This window comes from Accipiter gentilis, chromosome 11, assembly GCF_929443795.1.
Source record: "Accipiter gentilis chromosome 11, bAccGen1.1, whole genome shotgun sequence".
In the NCBI taxonomy this organism is placed as follows: domain Eukaryota; kingdom Metazoa; phylum Chordata; class Aves; order Accipitriformes; family Accipitridae; genus Astur; species Astur gentilis.
This window is the reverse complement of record NC_064890.1, coordinates 4,391,430-4,418,560: the sequence shown is the minus strand read 5'-3', so window position 1 is coordinate 4,418,560 and position 27,131 is coordinate 4,391,430. Positions and strand designations below refer to the sequence as shown.

Here is a 27,131-nt window from a genome sequence, read left to right as displayed (position 1 = left end):
AGTGAGGAGGAAGGGCACAATCCTTACCAGACCCTAGACTCTAGTGCTGGAAGAAAACTTGAGGGGTCATCAAGTCCATGTCTAGGCACAATCAGCTCCACCTCTATCACTGCTGAAGACTGTTATCTTGTTCTCTTTTCCATCATCATTCCTCAGACAGTCTCAAGTTATTCAGTCTTTCATTTTAGGAAATGTTTTCTAGACCCCCTTGTCATTCTCATTGCTTTCCTCTGAACTGTATTCTGCTGGTCCATGTTTTTCTCAAAGTGTAGTGCCCACAACTGGGCACAGCATCCTGTGCATGGCTTTATTGTCACAGCATAAAACAAGGGATTGCTTTGCATGTGTTATACATTTCAGAGTGAGATTTACATTTTTTATGTGTGACATCATTGTCAATTGGTCTTCTGCATGTAAGCCCTAGTTCGTTTTCGGAAGAACAGCTATCTAATTAGTAATGCCACTACTCCATTTCATAGGCTGTTTTATTCTGCCTACATGTAATATTTGCACTTATTCTTTAAATTGCACCCTAATTTTTTTTGTCCAGTGTATTGAGGTCACTTTGAATTTCTTTCCTGCCCTCTAATATATTCATGGTCTCTCCTGGCTTCGTAACTTCTGCAAATGCAGTAAAGATTGTCTATATTTGTCATCCAAATAACTGTTGAAAATACTGAATAGCCTAAGACCCACATTATAACCTGGGGAACGCCCTTCAATACATCCTTCTCTTCTGACAGTTAATCGGTGCCACTCAATATACTCTTCCATTTGACACAGTTTTGAGCCATTTTAAGGGCACTTTCTTTTCAGGGATTTTCCAATCAATTTTGTACTCACGTTATAATTCAACTAGGTTATATTTCCCGAACTTGACAGATAGTGTAAAAATTCTTACTGAAGTCAAGCAAAGAGACAGATTGTCTTGGGTAAGGAGCTCACTACAGATGCTGTCTTAAGACTTGTGCACTTTACAGGATTAAGTATAATTGATTAACTATAACTTGATGGTAATAAAAAGGAGAAGGGAAGGAACAAATATGATCACGTAATCATTTATCAGTTTATTTTAAGGTCCTGCAATTTTTCTGCTCAGGCTAGAGGAAAGATGATTGCAAATAAGAATATCTATAGAAGAAAGTTATCTCTACTATGCAGCTGTATTTGCATGGGGAAGTATTAAAGAACCCAATCTAGGCATTGCTGTGTTAATGAAGTTGTGGCAGTACTTAGTGTGTGGAAACTAAATATATCAAGAGTTTTTCACATAAGCCGGAAGCTCAGCCAGACACTAAGTCTGAGAAGAATAAGTTTAAAAATTAAGCCTCCTCCAGATCTGCTCATTAGAGACTGTTTTATTGTAATAATAATGTTCTTGGTGTTTGATTCCCACAGGGAAATACTAGGGGATATTTTGGCTGTTGCTGCATACTAACCTGATGATTTTGGAGAACAGCACCAACAGCCGAAAAAGCCAACACAATGTTGGGTGTCGTCACTGGGAATGGGACAGAGAAGATTATTTTGCTGCCATATAAAACCTTGGTGGGCCTACACATGGGGTACCTGGTGCCATTGTGGTCTCTGCATCTCAAAAAAGACGTAGTGGAATTGGAGAAAGTCCAGAGAAGGACAAAATAATCATGGGGATGGAGCGGTTGCCTTACAAGGAGAGACAGCAAAGGTCTAGGATGGTTCAACATGGAGAGGTGGAGGATGTGGGTAGGTTAACTGTGTCATGGAGGTGAGGGATATGGTGAATGCAGACCATTAGCCACCAAATCCCACAATAACAGAACTAGGAGACATTTAGTAGAACATCAGTTTAAAGCAGATAAAAGGAGTCCCTTGATTGCCCAATGGGTTCTTAGCTTGCTGCCAGAGCAGGTTGTGGAGACCAATAGTATTGGGAGGTTGTCGCAGTTTAACCCCAGCCAGCAACTAAGCAACACACAGCTGCTTGCTCATTCCCCCCAGTGGGATGGGGGAGTGAATTGGAAGGGTAAAAAATGAGAAAACTCATGGGTTGAGATAAAAACAGTTTAATAATTGAAAATAATAAAAATTTGTAACTAAAATGAAAATAACAAAGAGAAATAAAACCCAGGAAAGACGAGTGATGCAAATGAAAACAATTGGTCACCACCAACCAACTGACATCCAGCCAGTACCCAGCAGCAGCCCCCCCAGCCAGCCTTCCCCCCAGCTTTATATGCTGAGCATGGTGTCCCATGGTCTGGAATATCCCTTGGGTCAGCTGGGGTCAGCTGTCCCGGCTGTGTCCCCTCCCAAATTCTTCTACCCCCCCAGCCTCCTCACTTATCGGGTGAGAAGCAGAAAAGCCCTTGGCTCTGGGTAAGCACTTCTCAGCAGTAATGAAAACATCCCTGTGTTATCAATGCTGTTTCCAGCACAAATCCAAAACACAGCCCCACACCAGCTACTACAAAGAAAATTATCTCTATCCCAGCCAAAACCAGCACACAAGTTCAAACAGGGATGACACCATTGATGGACAGCAGGCCCATAAATAGATCCAAAAGGTATGGACAAGAGATGCAGCTTTTAATGCAAAAGCCATGGACACCTGGAGAAATGAGGGGGTTGGAAGTAGCCTGGTTCAAGTGTCCTCCTGGACTAGCATCTCCTGCTGCCATTGCTGGAGGCAAAAGGCTTGGCTAGAGGCACTATTGGCCTGATCCAGCAAGGCTGTTCTCATGTTTCTTGTACTAATTTGTATAAACCTTGAGGTTTAGGAACTTGCACTCACTGGCCTGTGAGGGTGGCTGGGTTTTGTGTTTTTTTTCTTTCACACAGCAAGATCTTTAGGGACCCTGCATTGCACTGGAGTCTTCATACTAGTCTGTTCTTGCATACACAGCTCAGAGCTGTTTGTCCAACAGAGAGTTTTATTCAAAGCAGTTTGTGTTTCAGAAAACCAGGGAATTTCCTATCTCTTTGTGGATGTGAACTAAAGGCTTATATACTTAATTTGGTAGCAGTGAGCCATAGTATAACAAATACTCATGGAGAAATCTATGGTGAGAAGTATAATAAACACAGAGGAAGGAGAGCTGTAGATTCATGCTCTCCACTTTGGACTGGAGGATGAAGTCCTCTTACTACCTGCTGATGGGCAGGATCACACCAGGTACCTTTCAATGCACGTATCCCCTCCAACTTTTGAGATGGAGCATCATCAGTTGATGAAGGACATAAAGTGATTTGTATAATGGTTTTAGCCCAGCATTGAGTACTGGACCCTCAAGGTCCCTTTCAGTTTTATGGTCCTCACGTATTTATTACAGAATTCTGCATCAGTGAAAGGAATAGTTAATAAGAGTATAATGAACCACATCCAGGATGTTTGACAGGCACGACTGTTCTCAGTCACTAAATAACCAATTTAAATTCTCTTTTCAAATTCAATATGGATTTTCAGGGTGGATTTGTCTCATCCAGCTGTAGCTGCCTAAAAGACCTGTGTTTGGTTTAAATCAGTTATGCTGGTTTAACAGTTGTCTGCAGATAGGAGGGAGGGAGAGGAGTTCGGATGGGTGATTCAGCTGGTAGATGTAGATGTCCAGAAGAGGAGGTGAATCACTCTAGATACACTTGTTGACTCTCTTCATTGACTCAGGGGGGAACTCTGACAACTATGTTGACCATACGACTGTCTCTTGACTTGAACCTAAATCCTTGTTGACCTTGCAAATATGCTCCATTTAAGATGCAGAATTTCTGTGCCTCATGTCAGCTCTGTCTCACTTTTGTGGGAAATAAATAGCACTTAAAAACAATTTGGCCATTGTCAATAATTAGGTTGGGTGAAAAATTTCTGATGACGATTTCTAGCAAGTGGTATAACTAGGGCTTTTCCATACCTCTGCTTTGCAGCAGAGCTGGATGCTACTGCAGAGGATGGGAAGGACCGTTGTGCATGGCATCTTTAATAACGTTTCTTGAAAATACTAAGCATAGTCCTCTAAGTAATCTGTAAAGAAAGCCAAGGGTGGCCTATTTAAGTGCAAAACCTAGCTATTTGAGCTTCAGCTGTTCAGTAGCACTGTATCCCATGCCTAAGGTAAAATTCCCAATACATTTCCTCCCCAGTAAAAAAAAAAATAATGTGAGTTTACAACCACCATTACCATAATTTCAAGGACGTATAAGCAATATACTGATTAACAGAGTTTAGTTAGCTATTAGAGCCACCCCCACAACCCTCCTGGCAAGGTCCATATGAAGTATTATTCCCTTGAATAGAGGGTTCATGTAAGAGTGATTCATGGCAGAAAAGTTGAATTAAAGGAAGAAAATACAAAGCTTGCTTATTTTAGTGAGTTATGTGGATATTTACTGCTGCTTTGAACTGGGAAGGGTTCAGTAAGATCACAGCATTGTCCTTTCTTTAAGCTGGCTTGTTTCTGCTTGCAACATCATTGGATTTATAAAACAAGCAATGCCCAACTGAAAATCTAATACCACTCTGTTTTATTTGAGGTGGTGACGTAAAGGGGCCAAGTCTCCTAAGTCTCAGGAGATCTTGATACAGACTTCTATGAATTTCTGTTTTCTCCCCAGCTTCTAAATGGTTCTGCTTTTTTCCATCAGATAAAACTGCACCAGATGATTCACTGTAAAATCAGCTTACTGCCTCCGCTACTCAGACCTCCAGACCAAACAAATGTGTGCGCTAAGAGTTTTAAAAGCACTTGCAGGATTTTAAAAGTCCCTTGTTAAACCTAGACCTAGAGAAGGCTGGAGCTGTGTCTGTGTTTTACTCCCTGGCAACTCCATTTCAGCATCTTTCTTGGTCTTGTGGCATTATATAAAAATAATCTTCATAATCTTGTCTGTGGTGACCTGGGCCATGTGACAGGCTCTTTTCCTGCCAGCTCTGTGGTGAAAAAGAGGACTTCTCTGAGCAGCAAAACCCTGGTGATCAATGGAAGAAAGTCAACAGCACCTTCTTTTCCCCCTACACCTTCCTAGATGCTCAAGATGCTCCTATTTCCCTCCATCACTTCCCAGTTTTCCACTGTTTTCACAGTGCCTCCCCTCCTTTATTGCCACACATCTCTGTGGCTAACATCTAATGTTAACCATCTAAATTATAATGCTAATTATGTATTTTTCTCTTAAACCCCTGTTTTTTCCATGCTTAGATAACTTTCCCCTTTGCTGGGTCCCTCTGGTCTCACCCTCCCCTTCTCTGCCTCGCTCTGGGTTGGGTCAGTTGCTTGCAGAAACAGCACTGTTTTTTCCTGGAATCGTTCAGCAAGCTGACCTATTTCACAAAGCTGACCTAACTAATTGCTCTTGCAAGCGGTAACCGTTTTTTTCTGACCTTTAAAAGGTCTAAATGCTGAGTTACGGGTCTTTCTCATGCAAACTGTGCTTGTAGCAATTAGCCACCTGGGGTCACCGTTCTTTCCAGTACAACAACTGACTGTGCATTGCATGTTCTTGCTAGGATAAAAACTCACCATTTTTAATAAAATCTTAGTAGCTATTATCCACCTACACTGAGATTTGCTGCTTGAAAGCAAATGGCTGTGTGAAAGAGGGAGCGCATCTCAGCTTACCTGCTGAAAAAAGACCTTTTTTCAGCAAAAGGAAAAATTCAGCTTGTTGAGAATCTGCATCTGCAGTCCAAACTGCTGCCCTCTGTTTAGAGTTTGCAATCCTTAATTGACTGGCAGGATTCTGAATAGCCGAGAGAGGCAGATTGAGCTGAAGGACTGCAGAAAAAGTCCCCCATCTCTGTCTCCATTTGTGCAAACAGCTATGAAATTAAATAGTTTGACCAGGCAAGAAATAGAAGGAGATGTTGGGGAGTAAATACCTGCACCTTCAAAGAACAGACCCCATGTTTAGTAAGGAAGGGACAAATTGTGATAAAAAGTCTGGGATTTCTTTCTGGGCAATGTAACAAATACATTTTACCAACCCACATGGCTGCAGTTCTGCATATGCAGTTGCATATCTCCAGGTATCTTGGAAAAAGGTGAAGAATTGGAATCTAAGACTTTCAGACAGATGTTTCAAGAGAAAATCTCTCCACGTCCTTCGGTGGGCTTTGGTGTGAGAGTTTCCTATTATGCTATTAAATATAGAAGATGATTTGGTACTAAAGCAAAGACAGTAAATATCTGTGGAGTATGGAGCAGCCCTGGGGTGAGCAAAGCACTTTACCTACAGCAGTTGCTCCAGAAGTCTTACTCGTTCTCTGTGCCCTGTTGTATTTGAGTTCGGGCAGTAATATTCTGGCCAAAGCCTTGCTGCCAACAGACCCTCCAAGAGGACTTGTCATCTGCATCCATGAAGCTGCACAAAAGCTTTCATGAAAAGGGCAAAGGGAGATTTATCAGGAGAGAGAGAGAGAGCAGCATCTGTAGCATCTCTTCTGTCTGCTGCTCTCATAAGCACTGCCTGAAATCTTGCTTGCACCTTTCCACATGCTGAGGGAGAAGATGCACATTTGTGCAACCTCCCATAGATATGGCATCACTGAGCCCCCAAAAGGTCTGGTTTGGGTCTCACTCGAAAGAAGCTGCCTTGTGTCGGCTGCATTTCACAGGACCATCACCCTTACGGGTGTGAGGACAGGAGTGTCTCTGATAGTGAAGAACAGAGATACCAACAGCATCCTCTGTGTCTGCGGCTATGACTGATGGATGCAGCCATAGCGGCATTTAAAAATGTATCACATAGAATCATAGAATGGTTTGGGTTGGAAGGGACCTTAAAGATGATCTAGTTCCAACCCCCCTGCCATGGGCAGGGGCACCTTCCACTAGACCAGGTTGCTCCAAGCCCCATCTGACCTGGCCTTGAACACTGCCAGGGATGGGGCAGCCACAACCTCCCTGGGCACAACTTGCTCCAGTGCCTCACTACTCTCAGAGTGAAGAAATAAATCACCTCTATTTCTTAGCATGCCTGTTAGGAAGTTTTCATTCATTAAGGATTTATAAAAGAGAAGTAAAAGTCCAGCATGTAATAATCATGATAGAATACCACAAATAGTTTACATTTGTTTTTCCATAGTCTACATGAGCTGATTCTCTAGGTACTAACAGACAATAATTTCTGTGGAAACAGCTGAAGAAAAGCTACATAAAGTGTGATACTTCCTTGATCATTTCCAGTTTTCTGCTGAAATTTGGAAGAACAAATTTCACTGAAACATGGTAAACCCAGACAATTTAGGAAGAAGAGAAACCCTTTCCAAATCTGCCAGCCTCATCCTCATAGATTTTTTTTGGTCAAACTCTCCATCCTTCAGAAGCTCAGCTGTCACTCAGAGAAACTGCAAGCATGCATACATCAAAAAATGAATGGAGTGTGACTTTATCATCATCAGAAGACCTCAAAAAAAGCCAAAAGGATGCCCCATGGGACCTTTTCTTTGTAGGCAGGGCCCACGGATGGTGTCTGAAAGTCCATTGTTGCATACCAGACAACTATTCTACAGCAACGCTGCCTCTCAAATGCCTGTCCAGCCACAGATTTGGGGTTGAGTGGCTGCACAAACCCATTAAAATCTTGCCCCCTTTTACTGACCTCAGCTGTAGTGGAACAGCTCTGGAGTCAGTAGCTCTGATGTGACAAACCACTTCCTACACACGACGGCACACTCCGACACAGCGAGCATTAAGTTTGATTTCCTGGATAAAAGCTACCAATACCTGAACAGAGAGCAGTCTTTATTCTCTCTTGCAGAGCCAGCCAGCGAAACGACGATCTGCTGACCAAAGAGCAAAGTCCTTGCTGTGCACGCAGGGTGGTGCTCCCCACCAGTCTAACTGGGCAGTAGACGGCTCCTTGGCTTGGTCGGCACCAGCCCATCACTTCTGAGAAACTTCACCATCCTCAGTGTTGCGGAGAAAAGATGTGAACAAGTCCCATGGAGCTCAAGTGCCTTTTGATGTGGCTCTTGTTTGGATCCGTCAAGGGGAACCAGCCAGGTAAAAGACTATTTCTGCCTTTTAGGGAGGGAGAATGCGATCTGCTTTTTTTGTGGTGGCTGCTGGAGGATGTTCGCAACATCCTGATTCCTTTCAGGTAAGGAAAGATATTAAGAGCTTAAGGAATTTATTATTCTAAGGAAACGAGACAAATGGGGTTTCTGCCCACAAACCATCAACTGCAGACAACTCAGAGCACTACAGGATATTTTTTTGTGTGAGTAATGTATGTATCCTCCAACCCATCATTGGAACAGTGGGCAGATCAAAGCAGCCTTGTGCACCTTAGGTAGGTAGCTCTTTGAATTTGTTTTTTTTCCATTTTGCATATAACTTTAGGAAATACAAAAATAGACACTGAAATGTCAGTACCTCTGTAGGTAAAATTGATGGCAATGCTATGAGTTAAAAGGTGCCATCCAAGTTTTCTATGGGTACAATAGATACCAAGTATTCTTTCAGCCACACCTCCCAACTAGTAGTGCCTACAAACTGTGAACGGAGGCAGCTAATTCATTCAGCAGAATTTTACACTTTATAAATTGTGATACTGCTTATATTTGGCTTATTTTTGTGGCAAGTGTGTGCACTGAGAAATGGTCTGGTGATATATTGGCGTATTTGAATTTAAACTGCTTTGTTCAAAGGGGGGGAAAAAAATCTTACACTCTCACTGCTCCATAAATGTGATATTTCCTTCTGTATCTGATGATGATGTCGAGGTTGAGAGGTATGAGCAGACACAAGCCTAAGTCAGGTTCTCAGATGCAATGGTACTGTTACTGCTGATGGATCACCGCTAGCAGGGCTGCGAATTTTACTAGGGGCAGGGCATCTCAAGGGAAGACTGTCGCTTGTAACCAAACTCATTAATGCAGGAAGTACCTTCACAAATATTTAACCCCCAGGTGATTTTATTCTCGTTAAAGTATTTTGCCAGTAAACGCTATACCTTTTCGTTCACGGGGCATTTTCATTGCCAAATGAAGTGCCAGTGCCCACGGCGAGCGTTTAAGTGCTGCGTGCAAGAGCATCGGTGCAAGACATTCAGCCAGAGAAATGTAAATAGGATCGGTTCTGGGATGAGTCAGGTCCCCTCGATCACGCTTTCTGTATTACTGTGCCTGGGACACATTGTGAGATTTCTTGCTGGCAAGTCTCATTTATCAGAAATCTTTCTGGTTTTTGGAAAAAAATTGTGTGGTGTTAGAGCAGTTGCATTTTATGCTATTTGATGTGATTTAATTCTCTGATAAATGAATAAATGCATAGCATTGCTTTCTTCACTGTAAGCTCTTCTTTCTTCAGCTTCCTGTATTTTCAATGTCTCTCCCAATGTTTAAACATAATATTATTTTTTTTTTTTTTTAATTTCTCCCTGCAAATAATATGCTAAGGTAGAAATACCACCTTTTACCAGTTTAGGGGGTTTTATTGTAGAGATGCCTGAAGTATTGTGGCTGTAAGACCTATTGTTTTTAATTCCTTAGGGGGATCAACAAGGAGATTTGGGGACAGACATAAGCAAAGGGAAAGAGGCTAGGTCAAACTGGTCAAAAATCAACTATGTCTCAGAACGTACAGTGCTATTCATATTTTTTTTGCCTTAGTCTTTTCAGCTCATCCCAGTACTGCAAGTTCAGTTTTGTAAATAGATCCTGCCATAGATGTTGTTTGCAAGAGGGATTCTGGCAAAATGCATGATCAGGAATAAATACAATTAGGGGAAAAATAAGATAAAAAGCCTTTGTTTTACAGAACAGTTTCACCAATAGATCTCAAAGCACTTTGAGAGGGCAAAGTCCTCTGATATGTATCTAGCGAAACTAAGGCATGGGATGATCATTCATTTAGTAAAAATTAAACTACACCTTAGTGCTAAAGAAGATAAGAGAAATGCTGATTTTCTTGTGAGGAGCATCACATTTATCTCATTTACTCTGCACAGCAGCAGTGCCTAGAAGCTGCAGGCATGGATGAGGCTTGAAGTATGCTAGGTGAGGGTCAAATACAAGATAAAAGCTGGTCTGTGCTCCTATGACCTTTCCATCTTGCTATTCATCTTACAGGAATACATTGAATAGATTTGCAAGTGAAACCTGGAAAGGATTAAAACTCACAAAAGAAAGAATTTCATTCAGCTGAATTTCATTCACACAAGATGGGTACCAGATCTCAGTCATTTAAATGAGAGGAATTTCTTTCCCATTATACTTGCATATTAGTGCTCGCTCCCATGGATTTGAAATGCAATGCAGAATAAATTAAAGTTGTCAAACACATACAAGTGTTTCTTGTAAGGTCACCTAGAGAGCAAATGCCTTTATAAACCTTCAAGCTTCAGTGGCCCTCAGCAGCAAAGTGCCCAATATACAGCTAAAATAAAAAAAAATTACTAAAAAAAAATTGTTAAAAAATTGTGATCCTACTGAGGAAAAGCAGATGTTATGGACAGAGATCCTGCAGTATCTGCTTCTGCCTTCAGATGGAGAAATCTCCCTATATCATCAGAGATGAGATGTTATGTCCTTCCCTTTTATCACAGCAGAAATCCACTCTTTAGGAACTGCTAGAAACCCATTACCTTTGACTTTGCTCACTATTGCCTTCAGAGTATTGCAGTTTTGGTCTCCCTGCTTTCTTCCTCGATGTTCATCCTTGTCTCTCCTGTTTTTCCCGTTGCATTAATTGTATCTTCAAAGACCAGCTTTTGGATGTTTTCTACGCACAGTTTACATCTCCTGACCCTGGTCCTGAATCTTGGAACAGCCTCGCTCCATCTCCTCCAATGCTTCTCTGATCTCACATTTCCAAAGTCATTCCATGACTTTCTTCAGTTGCATCCTTGCTCCTCAGCTCTGCCAGGGTAGCAGCACTCTGTCATCTGCTGCTTTTTCTTTATGTTCTCCATTTGGAAAGTGTGAGCCCCCGGATAAGGAATGAAGAGCCCTTTTCATTTGGAAAAACGTTTGTTGCATTACAAGGTCAGAAAAATCATCAACACTAACAAATAATTTCCATTCTACTCCTGAGAGCTCCAGCAAAAAGCTCAATGGCCATGCTAAGGCCACAAGTCAAATGAAATGAGTGCTAAAGCCACATCTGAAATCAGAAGAGTCCCACCAGACCTTTTTTCACTGTTACCCAAGACTGGGATACATGCTTATCAGTCAGTTCAATTATTTTTGGAGAGGATATTCTCTACTGCCCTTCCAACCCAACAAAAGCCAAGGCTGAGAAAGCTCCAGCTGAAGAAAAGGATCTGAGTTTCTGCTGCTGTTTAAAAAGCCGATTTTCTTTCTCTGTAATGTGTTTTTCCCTTTAGATGAAAATACCGAAGAGGAGGGTGTTACTGAAGTCACAGATTTAAGCAAAAATGTAGCCAAACTGATTCAAAACCCAAATGTCACACACCAAAACAAGGCTTTCACGTATGATATTCTCAAAACCAGACTCTGTGTTCTGCTACTATACCATGTAGCTTTACCACAGAACCAAGAAGGTTATAAACACCCAGAATAAGAAAAACAAATGTTGTCCATTCTCCACTTCGTACATTTTCAATGCAGTGCACTGTGCTTGGGCTAATTTTCCTCCCTCTCCCTGCCTTAGGAAACACTCTCTCTTTGTAATGCTCCCTCTTCCAATTCCACATTTGCAGCCCAAGTCCCCAGCCCAGCCTCTCTGCCAGGGCAGGCGTGAGATTCATCTCATTTAACTTCAGGCATCTGCACCATCTTCTCTACTGAGCTGGACATGTGGACACCCTTCATAGCCAGGAGAGAGAAAGGAGTGCTTTCAGGGCACAGTTCATCTACCAGATTGCAGATAAGGGTGCAGTGAGTCATGTCCTGTGTTCGTCTTTCTAGTGACTACACAGGGAATTGAAATGTCTGCTTTTTGTCGGGTGGCACTCAGTCCATGCCTTAGAACAGGAGTGAGTTGGTGATGAAGAGGGATAATTGTGTTTGGGAAGAGGGGAGACAGATATTTAGTCAAGAAACATCTGGGTCAGCAGAATACACATCTGCAGGCTGCTTTCCTGGGAACTCACAGTAAAGCGAGCTTTAAAATGGTATCCATGTGTTAACTAAACCACGCTAATTATTGATATGAGCATGTAAGAGCATTCTTCCACCACTGTAGCCAATAAAAAGAGAAAAGCACCTTTAGGCATTGCTTTGGAGAACTTAAGTTAGGTGTCTGCTGTCCTCTAAAGAGGTCTGCCCAGCTCCTCTTCTTACAGAAGGAGCTAAGAAGGCAGGTTCCTGAGGCTAAATTACACTTAGCATGAGAAAGCTTAGCCCACTTTCAAACCAACTCTAGCTTTGCTGTATATAGAACTTCTTTTTGCATTAGATTCCAGGGCTAGGTCAATGGCAAACAGCTGGTTAGCATGATTAAGCCAAGAGGTAAGAGAAGTGCATCTCTTCCAAACCTAATTTTCTATGGTCCTACAAAGAGTTAATGGAAAGCTCCTGCTGGTTCATATTCCAGTATATTTCCAACAGAAACATCTTCTAGTACAGAAAACTCGGCAGGCATTGAACTGCCTAGTCCTTAGAATAGGACATGCCTCTTCTTCACTGCTAGGAATATTAAAACCCATCTCCTGCCCCATCAGGCCAATCTCTTCTCCATCCCTGTTTGCATTAAAACTTGTGCCTGGTGATTTCATCTGCATTGTGTTTCTGTCATTACTAGTCAGATGACTTTGTAAAATAATCTCTGTGTAGTCTACAGTGCAGCTAACCAAAATCTCACAGGCCAATTACCATAAACTTCAGGTCTGCACCCCAGGCCCAGAGCTGAGATCTATTGTCATCTTACAAATCCACATAGACAATAAATGACATTAATCAGAGGGATAAGAAGCAGGCAGCGCTGTAGTTAGCTTGTTAACGGACCCTTTGGGAATAAGTTTTGAAGTTACAAAAAGTTCATTACCATTTCAGTCCAGTTGCTGGTATCAATTCCTTCTCTCCACCCCTGTGAGTTTCATCTTCAAGAACATGCTCTATTTAGAGAGCACATAGTTTCAGGCAGCATATGAACCCCCAGGGCTGAATTAGCTTTTCAGGCACATCTGGATAAATGTCTTCATTTTGGCATGGTTTGATTTCTTGGTATCTCAGGGGAGAGGTTCTCTTCATCGGTGAACTAGGCAGGTGTGTGAAGTACCTGGTTTCTTCCACTACTTCTACCCAGATCTTCAGAATAGCTGGTTTGCTACTGATCCCATCTTACCACCTTTGTATTTAGGGGAAAATTGTCCTATTTTTGCACCTTGCCTTTTTAACTCGACATAACAAAAATGTCAGCACTGGTGACACACAGCCACATGACAGAGGAAATTCTAAGTTTAGGTTATCGTGGCATGACTCACTGTCTGTGTTTATCTAATACTAAAAATACCTGTTATCAGTTTTCCCTATTCACTTCTTCTGGACAAAAGGTGTTGTTCTGACGCCTCGTCTAACACTGCTCTGCCAACTCAGGCATGGAAGAGAAATAGGCAGGAGAGCTTCATAAATCCTAATACTGTCAGCACATCTACTATGAGCAGTTTTGCGTTGGGTCAGTAATGTATTTGAATGGGAAGCCTCAGGGAAGAAAGCCAAGCACTGAAAGAACTGATGGTGATTTAGCTAGTGGGTTTCTTTCCCCTGAGCCTACACCATGAAGCTAGATGCTGAGGGCAGCCAAAATCTAGATGCTGAGGTTAGCCAAAGACAGTTAAGCTTTACTTAGCACATGGCAATGAACTTGCAAAAGACAGGGCGTGGCAGGGTGTTCTGCCTGGCACCAGCCTCCAGTAACTCCTATGTGATATTCTGACAGCTCCCACATGCCCCAAGACACCTCAAATGGCATCAGGCATCGTTGCTTAAGCAGGAATAGCAGGAATCCCACCTATCTTTTGGCTCAGATAATGGTAGGTGGGGGCTGATGAAGCTTGTGAATGAAGGAAAGGGAGGGCAGAGGACATTGGGACTGAAAGAGAAGGAAATAGGCACACGCAGCACCTTGTCATGGGGATGGAGAATCGGAGGATGTGGGAAGGGAAAATGAGGAGGCAAACAAAACCCCAGGAGATTTGAAGGTGACATCAGGGCAGTCTTTTAAACCAATACTAGCAGGAGTGTAGCCCTGGAGCAGCTGTGGAGGGATGCAGAACCCAGAGGGAAGCTGGGCTGTGCAAAACTGGGCCACCAGAGGCTATGAGGCAGGTTACACCTAGGTGTGCTGGCCTTTTGTAAGATTTATATTTTCATATCACACCAACTCAAACGAATCAACAGACTAATTCCCAACCAGGTGTGAAACAGCAAAAAAAGCAAAGTTGATCTCCCCTAAAAACGTAAAAAGTCAGAAATCTAGTCAAGGAGTAAATGTACACTGCCACTCTTTAGTTTTCTGGCTTCTTCTCATCCCTTGGCTCTTTTATCACCCACACAGCAGGAATGTTGATTTTTTAGAGGCAAATCATGCAGTTTCCTCGGGCACAAAGATTGAATGAAGTTCTAGGGATGATTCACTCCAGAGGTCATTCCGTGTAGGCAATATGGTCCAGACCTCACCAGGTCTGCTTCATCTCTGCACAGTCTTCCCACACTATCCCGAGAGGTCCAGTGCCATGAAACACCCCTGCACACCTATATGCCACCATCTATGGCCTTTGCAGCTTTAGAGGATACTTATTCTTCCCTGATGGGAGTTTGAATACTGCAATTAGCTTGGACCTGTGATGCTGCTAAATGTCAAAACACTGGGAGCTCTTCTGGGCCAAACTATAGCTTCCATTCTCAAATAGACTTCACTGAGCGTGTAGTCGTTATAATGAGTTATTACCACATCTACCGCCACAATGCCTGGAGTCCTGGCTGATAGCTAGGACTCACTTGTGTAAGTGTGGTACAAATAGCCGACCAACACAGAAAGTTTAGGATCCAAATGTAAGGCAAGCAAGTACAGAAGTAATACTGATCAGCATGTTGGGTGCTTACCTGTTCTTGAAAGATGAGTAAAAGACTACTTAAAGAAAAGCACCTCTGAAGATATAGAAGATGTTTAAAGACAGTGAAGAGGAATAATGGCAACTTGAAATGTCCATATTCATGCAAGGCTTCTCCCAGTGTGAGGACTGGTACAACAATAAACCCCAAAGCTGATGACTTTGATAGCAAACACGTTGATGAGTTGGCCTAGCATGGGAAAAGAAGCCAATGTTTTGAAAGGATGTGGTTGGTAAGGAGAAAGTTCTTGAAAATGGGAGTGAAATATTTGACATGACAGTGAAGCAGCTAGAAGTCAACAGAGGGAGGCAAACAGAAGGTCACAATGAGACCTAGGAAATTCATCTTTCCAAGTGCTTTCTGGATCAGAGATAGGAATGTGGTTGTAAAGGCCAAAGAAGTAGATACTGCAATGGTTTAGATGTGAGAAAAGAAAAATTTGAGTGATGTGGATGAAATAAAAATGTTGGATTCTAGAAGTGTTGTGTGCGATGCAGCTGCAACATGGATGTGTTGATCCAAGAGCACCAGCCTGATGGATATTGCTCGCCATCACCCATGGGCACCATTTCTACACAATCCTTATCTGATGTGTCCAAGTTCAGAAGAACCTTAACTTCATTTGATCATCGATTAAAACAACAGTTGCCCTTTATGATGAGTAGGCTAAATGTTGTGGGTTTTCTGAAGAAGAGACTAAAGAGTTGTAGGTTTGAGTGCCTCGTGCTGAGATTCAGATCTGCAGTCTGCTTCAAAGAGGCTTTTGAAGTCTTGAGGGAAACATGCTTTTAGCTTTCAGGGAAAGTGAGAGTACATGATCTCAACTTGCTGCTAATCTGATAAGTCTTTAATTTTAATCACCCTGTGGTAAACCATGTGGTTAACTATTTCGGGTACAGTCGCTTCTCTCGAAGCCACAGTCTGATGTAGTTTACAAGGCAAACCCTTTGATTACACAAAGATACAAGGGGATTAAAATATCCCTTACGCAGTTTAGCTGTTAAGCCGCTCACAATACTTTTCATTGTTGCCTTCTTCAAACTTTGTGACTTTTACTCAGTGGCAAGATAATGGAAAGTAAAAAGGGCAGAAAATATCAAAGCAAGAAAATGATGGGTGGCTCTGAAAGAAAAGGGCATCGCAGGACTGGGTCTGGGAGTCACTGACTGGGTTGCTGTAGGCAAGGCATGGCTTTGTTTCAAGGAGAAGGCACTTTGAGAGTCAAGGGCAGATGCCAAATGATGAACAACTATCAGGGATTCAAGGCTCTTTCACAGTCATTCTTGCTGGTTGCTAAGGCTGCATTAATTACGACTGCAGAAAATGTGAAGACATGATGATGAAGGAATTTAACTCGTAATAGCTGTTACTATTATGCATAAGTATAAAGGGCCACAGATCATGCACCGAACGATCCCGAATTCTAGCCCTGATGCAACCAGCCTGTTTTATCTTTGAATTTCTCAGCCTTTAGGCCTTAAATAATCATTAAGTAGTGCCTTTATCAACTTCTGGGTCTTCAGCTCAGCTTCAGTGGGCTTTTCAAGCGCACTGAAACGATCTAACTTAATTCCTTCCAACTGATTGAGACGTATATTTAGATGTGATTTGCTGATGACACAGCACTTCACGTCCTTGTTTTGGGACAAGTTATATTTAGGTTTGCAAACTTATTTCACAGTAAGCTGCTTTTTGGTGTGCTCAGACAGAACCGAGACTCTACTCCCCTTTCCGATGTTTACAACTTTTAATGACTTAGTTTTGCTTATTATGCCTCACTCCATAGAGCGAGGGCTGCACACTCTGGTGCAGGCAGCAGCTCTACAATGTAATTGTATACACTTCATTAAGAAAATGCTGGTAGTGTTTCATGTTGCCCATCTGCTGGGTGGAGAAAGAAAGGGCTCAACAGCCTGCTTCAGGCAGGAGGGGCAGGAGCAGGCAGATAGGCCTGGTGCCTCCTACCACCGCTCCCCGCTGCTGCAGAACATCCTTGCTCCAGCATCCTTTCTCTTCTAGAAGAAAGACAAGGGAGTCGCGTTGGCCCCTCCTAACTAAAAATGTGTAGACAAATACAGGCTTCATGTCACTTGGTAGAGACACTCACAAGGGATTTTTCTGCACCCTGAACAAACCTGTACTTAAAAAAATCAATGGCAACAACTAACTCCAACATGAAGAAGGCTTTGGATGGCGGGATTGTTCTAAAATTAAAATGAAAAATGTTCACTTAAAATAACTAATAGTTTACCAGACACTCAGAGCCTCTCCTTTGCATAGAGACAATCAAAAAAACAAAGCTTTGCTACCCTCATGTTCCCTTCGTGACATCCAGTTTCATCCCTCAGCTGTGATTTTAGCCCTGTGGCTGGGAGCAGAATTAGGCTTACTTTGCTGAGCTCTGGGCATGATCCGGTATTGATAAAACAGAAAGATGTGGGAAGTCCTCAGTGAATAAGGTAGATGCACAGGCTGTCCTGATTCTCAGACTTTCTGTTTGCAGAAATATGCCCAGATCTTCCAAGGACCGAATTTGCTGATATTACTGCTGAAACATATGCACTGGGGACCAGACTGTATTATGAATGTGACAGTGGCTACGTGCGAAGAAGTGGACAGTACTCAGGAATTAGGTGTCAGAATACACAGCATGTTGCTTCTTGGGTCTACAAGGAATTTGAATGCATTGGTAAGTGTCCTTTGACTACACTCGTAGAGGTGTTTTTCCAATGAGTTAGTATAAGACACATCTGGGCATTGCTCTAACAAATTATTTTTTGTGCTTATCTTTGTAAATTGGAACTTGCAACAATTCTATCCTGCCTCTAAAAGTTTGGGTGCTCTGACTTTGCTATTCATCCTGCTGTAATTTAGCAAATATAACTTCTCCCACAGATGAGACAATTTTGTTGTCAACGGCTCCCATGATGGAATTAGATTTTAAACAGAAGCCAGAAAGAAAAACAGAGAGCCCTGCACCCCAGAGGCGAGAAAACATTTCAGAGTTTGACCAGAAAGGTAGGTAAGAGCCCATTCATTACTGTGATGCTTCTTCCACTGATTTCCATGGAAGCAGTGTAAGAATTATAAGTAATTTTTAATTATTTTGACAGACAGAGAGAAAGAAACAATTGCTATAATACCTAGGCTGAACAAGTGATACGGTGTAAGTGAATGAGTATTTTATATCCTAACAAAGAATTAGGAAGGCTTGTTATATCCTGCTTGTCTACTTTTTTGCAAGAACACAAATCATGTTGTTTCAAGAACATAAGCAGTAGATAAAATCTATCTGCTTTAACCATGTGCTGCCTTGTGATCCCACAGATTTTTGTGGTCCTCCCAAGACTATTCCACATGCCTCTTTAAGCAAGAAGACCCGTTATTACCTGGGGCAAGTATTACATTTCAAATGCCAGAGTGGTTACGATAAGCAATCCCCCACCTCTGGCACCAGCACGTGCAAGAAGGTGAATGGCAAAATCATCTGGACCCATCTTGACGTGCGATGCACCAATGACAGTGACGGGTGGCCGCCACAGACTATTACGCCAGGTAAGATGGTTGCTTTGGCATCACATTGGTGTCATGACCTGCTCATGTAGGGTCCAGAACCCCCAACTCGGCACATGAGTCCTAGGGAACAACCTGCTTGGGGTTCAGGATGGAGAGATCAGTGACCTCAGTGCTCTGACACTGATGGAGATGTCATCTCTGACTGATGGAGATGACATCTCTGGGGAGAACATAGCTGCGTCCTACTTTTGTCTGGGGTGTCCTTTCATACTAACTGCAAAATTGCAGGAATTTATGAGCAGATAGAGCCACTCTCTCATATACTGGGAAGAAAATAGTAGAATAAGCCTTTCTCTTTTTCCTGCCTCCCAGCAGCTATAGGTCATCTCTTGTTACTTCACAGTAAGGTACTCCAAAAGGTATATCTAAGCATCCCTCGTGATTGCTCAGGGTTTTAGGATCCAGAGTTTAGCTAGTCCATAGCTAAACCTGAGTGATGTGGCTCGGTTCTTAATTTAACACCTAGGATGCTGTTTTGAACAAAGAGACAGAAAAAAGCCCACCAATATTGCACCATAGCCCTTATGGACCCAGATTCAGCAGGACATACACCACTGCAGTCTGGCAGCTGGAGTTTCACTGCTCAGGGAACAAGCAGGGCTCTCAAGTGAGGCTGCAGAACGTCTACCTCTTGCTTTTATGCCCTTAGATGGGTTAATGCAAGAAAAAAGACCTTCATGGCCTCTACCCCACACAAATTACCCACCTTTTCTGATGGCATCTCTCCTAACTCTACAATGCATGAGTTCAATATGCAGAGAGAAAACACAGCCCCTTTCCCAAGTATCTGTGATATCACTGAGGGTTTTGGGCCCTTTCTGGGTGGCAGGCAGAGCTATTGTAGGTGGAAGGAGTCAGATGTCCACCACCTCTACTGTCCTCAGGCTTTCATTATCTTCCCAACCTCCCCTGAGGTAGGGGAGTGCTGTGGGCTGAATTTTACAGACAGCCAATGCAAGGTCAACATGAGAGGACTTTTCCTACCAACTGAGAGTGGAAAAAATCTGATTTTCACCAGTACTTGGGCCTTTTAGAGGAAATTAATCTTGCAGAACTGTAGACATCTACTGCATAGATGCCTACATCTGAGTTGGACTGCCTTTATAACTGACAGATGGTAATAGGTGTTGACGGTGCTGTGTTAGCTGCCGTATTTCATGTCTATCTTAGCATGGATGACTTGCACCCTATAAAAACTTGTTTCTCCCCAATGACTATAGCAGATCCCAGACAACTATCATCTCAGAGGCCACATCTACATAACAGTAGGTGAGATGAATGCCAGCCCTTGTGACCCACACCAGGCCATATGGTGGAGCAGGATGGTTTGGGCAGGCCTTTTGCATGCAGATGACCTCTCAGGTGACACTTGGCCATCGTTGCCTCTCCTTGCTGCTCTGACTGCAAGAATGAATCACCTTACTCACTGGACACACTTTTTCAGCATTAACCCAGGACTTTCTCCCCTTCTTTCCCTGGGGTGCCCAGTTCAGTGTGTTCCAGGTACAGCAGTCACAATTTGTTCTTTGGTCTTGCCTCCTCCTTCACGACAGTCATTTTTTTCCCATTGATAATTTCACTGGTACTATCAGGATGAAGGAACTTCTTGCTATGATGGAAATAATCCATCAACATACCAGTCCTAGAAAATGATACAACCTATTGAATAGTCAGAGATTACACATATTTGAAATTTTAAAGTTAGAATTATGAAAAACATGAGACTGGATGATGAAATAGGCCATCTTGGCCTTTAATTCAACAGAATAATAATTCCAGTTTCCTGCAAAGGTACACTCAAACCTGACCAAGGTCAGGTCTTTGTAATTAGTGCACCAAATATTTATTCCCCTCAAATGTTGCCTTTCTCTTTGTTAGGATGTCTTTTATGGGGCTGGATAAGGGATATCCTCCCCTTTCTCAGTTCTCCCCCCAGCATTCAGCACAAAGAGATTTATCAACAGACCACTCTTACAGGACCTCCTGTTAAAAATCTGTCCATATCTCATACTGGCTCAAGTTCAGAGCTTCCTTTTCAGGATAAGGGAGAAATTAAATTAATTTCTTGCACCAGGGAATTTTTGGCTTACATTTCTGGGGAAAAAGAGGTCCTGTTTGAATCCATGTTTCCAAATCCTAACTTGGCACCTTGAAAGTCAACCTTCCCAATTTCACATAAGAGAAAGATCTTAGCTGGATCCCATTCCCTGGAAGATACAGTTCACTTCATGCCCACCATTAACAGATGTCAGATCAGCACATATGTTGATATCCAGGCTGGAAACATCTATTGATGGCCAAGAAACAAACATGGCAATTATTAAGTCTTCTGTGCAGAGGGAGAGCTGTCAGACTCTACCCTCGTCACTGCTTCGATGTTGGAACGAGCTGGCTCTTTGCCTGACTCTATCCTCATCACTGCTTTGATGCTCTTCACCAGAAGAGCGAATCGATACAAAAATCAAGAATTTCTCTCTCTTCACAGGTTCAACTCATCCACCCTTTTCCTCATCTGCGATACTGCCAGTGACAGGTATGCCATTTTGTTAATTGGACTCAGACTTCACTCCATCCCCCAGAGCAGTTACTTTGCCTTTCAATTTGCTGTTCTACTGAAGAGATCCATATCTGTTATAAGAGCTAATAAATACACTGCAAGACACATCTATGTCCTTGTATTGGGTGAGAAGTCAGTAAGAAAAGTGTAAATAGAGACTGTTTAAGCATTTAAGATTTTTATAAGGAAGTTTTCAAAGACTCATAAGGGATGTAAAAGAAAACAGATCTACCAAAAGTCTAGTTTTTAAATGAAGCAATTTTCAGATTCTTTCTCTGAGACTTTCTGTGAATTCAGTGAATAACTTCAACTGGAAAAAAACCAGGAAAAAATGTAAATATTTAAATGATGTGTTTCTTTCACATTTTCCAAGGAGTAAAAAAAGATGGGCAAATAAAATATTTCCTCACAGCTAAACTGATGCGTTTCGATCAGTCTGAAGAGATTTTTCTTCCCCCCCTTCCCTATCTTCCATTTAGCCATTAGCTGCGAAAATAGAAATTGTCTCTTACTGTGCATACATTCAAGACTTTGTACAAGGGCTCTTGATTCCAGCTGGTCTGCTGACAACTGTGGCGCACATTAAAATAAGGAGGAATAATGGAGTGAGATAAAGGAAGGGAAAGAGGATTGTTGTAAACTGTGCCAGAACCGCAGCATCGGTAGTCCCTGGTTATATGGCTGCGGTCAATCTCTAGTTGCCCAGGTCCCCTCTGGCTGGGTCCTGTTTGCCCCAGGGAGGAAAGCCATGGGGCAACATGGAAGAACTCTTGCCTCTGGGCATAGGGGCAACATGAGACCCTATCCCAGGTCTTGCCTGTTTCTCCCAGTTGGAGTAACTGCAATAATTAAGATAACACCAGGTGCTAACCATGTTGATTTTCTCTTTTAACAGATATCTTTTTTGTTCTGCTTATCATTGCTGCTGTCTTTGTGTGACTCACCAAGCAGAGAATACGGTAAGTGGGACGGAAGCAGGAAAATGTGAAATCTAAAAAAAAAAATCCCTAGCAGTGGAAGATCAGCCATCTCACTGTTGCACTGCTTAGACGTCTGAATACCTTCTTTGGAATTAAATAAATGACCCTGGATTTTGGGTTGTTTGGTTCAGCTATTAAATACTGGCATAAGAAAAGAAGGAATCAGAGCTTTTGAAATCAAAAAGCATGCTTGCTTTGTCCCAGTCATTGTGGAACTGAGAATGGCAGTTCAAATAAAGAGTGGAAAATTAATCCTGTGGGGAAATTAGGGTTAATTATGCAAATATGTTGGTTTCAGATAGATTACGCAATCAGTCTTTTTCTCTCTGGCTAACCTGTGGGAAGTCTGGTGGAGCATACGCCACCACAACCACGTAATTCTTCTTCTTTCACCCTCCTGATTTCTCAGTCACATCATGACACCTTTGTACTTCAAACTTATTTTAGTCTGGCCTCCTCACTGTTTCTATTACTACACTGAGATGCACCAAAGCTCCTCCTGTTCACAGACTCCCCAGCCTACTTAATCCAATTTGACATTTGGGAGTTCTTTTCTCCTCTCTCTTTGCTAATCCTCATCCCCATTTCTCTTCATGCTCCTTACTAAGTTCTGATGGGCTCTGCTTCTCGGCTAAATGGGGATTTTTCTCGAAAAGGAGGACAGGAGGACCTTGTGAAACCACACCAGCAGTGTTGATTTGCTAGGTCATGACAGGATAAAGCCATAGAAAGTGTAGACAATGCATTGAAACATGTTTTAGTGAAGATGGTCAGCTATGGTGCAGATTGCCTTTGCGGGATTTCTGAGAATATGATAGGTGAAAAATTGTCAACAGTGATCGACATTTCACTGGCTCTGTGGTGGAACAAATGATGAGATGGCTGGTACCAGATGAAATAGTAACTGAGACCCTAAGTGGTGTCTTCTGCAAAAAGTACTGTGTGGTTTCTTGTAGTAAATATAGAAGAAGCCACGGAAAACCTGCCTCTTCCCAGCTGTAGTAAAGTCTTTTTCCTTCTGTAGAGAAAACTTCTTAGGGAATTGTGGTATTCAGATCCAAACTCATGAAATCGATGACCTGCCACAGAAGAAACCAGATTGTACCAGCGACTCCCAAGACCAGCAGTGGCAAATGAGGAGGAAGCCTGGATGCTCAAATCCAACACGTGAAGGAGGCAGAAAATATTACAGCTTAATTCTTCTGGGGACACAGCGACTTTGCACCTACAGAGTACAGGTAGAGGGATTGTACCCCATCACGGACAGACAGGGAAAGAGCCCTGCCTGAAACTGCTTCCCCAAAACACTTCTCCTCCTCACACCATATAGCAGATGTATGGCTAATATAACCGCAGCCTCTGCCGAACGACCAGGCGTACATATGGACCACTCACCCAAGCACGTTTGATGATGGCACCGTCATCACAGCCCACGTGCCTCCTTCCCCACAAAATGAGATTCTGGATGACTGATGTCCCCCCATCCCTTCCCTACCCAGACAGGTCAAACGCAGTCAGTCACACTTTTCTCCTCCTTACACTGCTTCTCTTGGAAAAGGAAATCAAACACATTTACCCTCTGCATGTAAGCTGAAGATCTTACTCCCTCATGGTTCACTATACACATGCATTTGTCATCGCCCTCCTCTTCCCAATTATTTTGGATCAGCCTCTTCCACAACAGTTACTACGTTATTCCTCCAGCTCAGAAAAGGATGCTGCAGATTGTGGCAGCTGATTAATTTGACAGCTCCTTTCATAGCTGCAGAGCACCGAAGAACCTAGCACAAAGGCATTTGAGGACAGACTCAAGCATCCACGATACTTGACACATATTATTGGGAATTTGTGTAGTCTGAGTAGTCTTCTGCCTCTCTTTAGCCACGTTCAGCCCTGCAGGATGGGGTTCATCTGACAAAGTGCAAACATCTATGTCTGAGGCAGAAAATGGGGAGGAATAAGTCCCTTTAGAGGGCTGTTCACCTCACCCTATTGCCTATATATCTGTGTGTGTATATGCATATTTATTTATTTATGCCACATATACACACACAGAGATGTATATATACAGGCCAATTGACTCATGGTGTAAAGACACCTGTTTCTCTGCATTGACTCTAAATGATGCCCAGATTGACCAGACTAGCTATAGTTGCTTACATAGCATATGCCAAAAGCAAAATGGAATGAATCCCTTCCTTGTAATTCAGGAGGCAGGAGATCTTAGTGTAGTTTTCTATTTTGTGATACAGTGTATGTGTCATTGTTTTACTGGTTTGTATTCCTGTTGAGTTATTCTCACTCCATACCCTTGATATTTATACTTCCCGTGGCTTTTTTAATTCCTGTTGGAATAGGACTTATTTGTACTACGTATCTTTATAAAGATAGATATGTAATGGTCTATTACATGCTGTTATTATGTCTGGGAGCAAACAACAATCTGTATTCACGCAATAGATGATAGGTTTTCACACCTGTCAGCTGCTCTGAAGGCTGCAAGCAGTGGTACTAAGCTTTTCTGCTTCATTCGGTCGATACGTATTACTTATTGCTAACATACCTCCGTTAACTGCTGCAGTTAGGCTGGCATGGTTTGTCCTGCTCAGGGCATTTCACTGGAGAAGGCAAATATTTCATCTGCTCCTAACATGCACATTTTTATGCAGATAACAAGAGCAGAATCATATGTCTTCCACTGCTTCAGTGGTTTTTTCCTCCTTTTCCTAGCCAGCTTGGCTCAGGGGCTCTCTCTCCACATTTTGCCTTCGTTTCTTGGAAATTAAGGGAGACACACTGCTAGTAAGGGACCTGTAAGCAGTAGTGGGTTACAGACTGCACAACTATTATGGGGTTTAATTTTTCTAGCTATTAATACTATAGAGAGGCTGAACCCAGGTCACCTCCAGCATGGGAACTGTATATGTTCTTTATCAGGAAGCTGTAACTCTCAGCTGAGCTGTACTTTACCTCTCGGTAGGGCTTGTTGGCCCTCGGGGGAAATGTTTGTGTCTGAGGCTTGAGCCTTCAATACAACAAGCAGAGAGCAAGTAGAAATCAGTAGGACCCATCGCTGGAAGAGGCTGTGGCCAAAGGGGCACCGTCACTGTTGTGCTTTCTCCGTGGCCCCTCTAACTTGTTTACATGAGATCTGGTGATTGGTATTTTTATTTTGTAGACTTTGATTTCCTCAGCATGAAACAACTAATAAACTATAACAATAAATTGTTCTGGATGTTTGAAAGGCAGCTTGTTCTTCTTGCTATTGATCTCAACTTCGAAAAATATATGATTTATTTTCTGTTACCCTCTCATTTTAGCAAAAGGTATGACAAACTCAGGAACGTGTCACAGGAAGGTTTATTCTGAAGACCTGTGCTAAAGCTCACATGTGTACTGTCACAGCTAACCTTTAAAATGCAGGAGGAAACTAAAAATATTTGGGCACAAGGATCTCTGACAAAGCGGTCTCCAAAACAGATAATAGAAGCAATTAATAGATTTTTACAATCTAAGGGCAGTGCAGCTCCCTTAACCCTAACCCATCCCAAGGGGTGGAAATACACATACTCTTATACCATGGCCGGCAACCCAAGTGTGAGGAAGTGTGTTTTTCCAGAAGTCTGCAGTGTAAGAATCAGCCTGCACACTGCAATGTGTCATCGTATGTGCCTTCATACGGGCATCTCCATGTGATCTGGTCCCATCACAGTGGAGATAAGAGGAGTCTAGAGACACTTCAGCTATCGAATGCAGGTGTCCACCCAGGTTTAATAGTTTTCCAGACCCCACGGACCATATCAACCATTGACTGCATTGACTCTACTGGGAGCTCAGACGGCAGCTCATACGGAAACACCTACAGATTGATCTGGTTGCCTAAAGATAGGTGTCTGCCATGATCTGAGACACCCAGGGGTGTTGGAGACATCTACATAGGGCTGGAAGCTACAACACAAGACCTATGGGAGACCTGTCCTCCTCTGCACGGGTAGCTGGGAGCCAAGCAGCATGATTTGTTTGTGCCCAGCCTGCAGAATTACCCCCACGTGTAAACACCTACTATAAGACTTCCCAATAAGTGAGCCGGATCCCAGCCCTAGAAATCATGAATACTTGCAGAATCTGTCACTCACCTTTGTAAATGCATCGCTGAAGAAACCTGATAAAGACATTTCCTGCCACGCTAAGAAAAAAAAATTTCTTAAGTTTAAATGTAAGCATGTTTTTTTTGGTTGCAACGACAAATAAAAAATAATAATAGGTGGGGATGTGATGTACAAGTACTGTTCAGTGGCCAAAAATGGCCCATGTCTTAGACAATTCAGACAGTAGATATAAGGCAAGGTTGAGGAGTGCAAGGAGGCAGCAAAGCAGTACAGATCTGCCTCTCAGTCACAGACTTAACACTCCAGCTACTTACATATTTTCTAGATTTAATTTTTCTGTAGGAATAACAGCATGGCAGGGCAAATATGTGCTCACCTGGGGAGTATAAAGGCATGTGAGCGAAGACTTCAGGACTCCAGCAAGCACCACCTCCACCAGTCATTTCCAGGTGTCTAATTATTTTCTCCTCCAGTCTTTCTGCAGAAGAAATTTGGGGAAGATATTCCCTAACTAGATTTCATTTTGAAAGCTGTGGCATACACACCCACACCAAATATGACCCTTTCTGTCAAGGTGTCATCCCAACTGGGGGAGGTCCATGTGGGAGGAGGGTGCAGTCCATGGCTGCAGGGCAAAGTGCTGCCGTGTAAATGGTTTGGGGCTTTTTTCAAGAAACGAAACTGGTCCTTCTTCCCTGCCACCAACCTCCACCATCCTCCGTCTTCCTAACACAGCCCTTCCAACCACCCGGTGTACGGCCAGGACCCAGCTGTGCAACCCCCAAGAAGCCCAGCAGGGATGAGGGCTCCCACATGAATGCTCGGAGTGCTGCAATTTTTGGAGAGGCTCCCGGGGAGATGTCACCGTAGGTGTCCCCCAGGAAACCTCCCACCTCCACGGGGAAGATGTTGCCTGC

At 42.8% G+C, this 27,131-nt stretch overlaps 1 protein-coding gene across 1 annotated transcript; it reads left to right on the top strand.

Annotated features, from left to right (window-relative positions):
* Window positions 1-7,733: 7,733 nt before the first annotated feature.
* LOC126044554 (interleukin-2 receptor subunit alpha-like) lies at window positions 7,734-27,084 on the top strand. Its single transcript, XM_049814389.1, has 8 exons — window positions 7,734-7,976; window positions 17,496-17,681; window positions 17,888-18,010; window positions 18,320-18,547; window positions 20,024-20,071; window positions 21,054-21,101; window positions 22,077-22,084; window positions 26,950-27,084. The coding sequence occupies exons 1-8, from the start codon at window positions 7,916-7,918 to the stop codon at window positions 27,082-27,084; spliced, it is 837 nt and encodes a 278-aa protein (XP_049670346.1). The 5' UTR covers window positions 7,734-7,915.
* The last annotated feature ends 47 nt before the right edge of the window (window positions 27,085-27,131 follow it).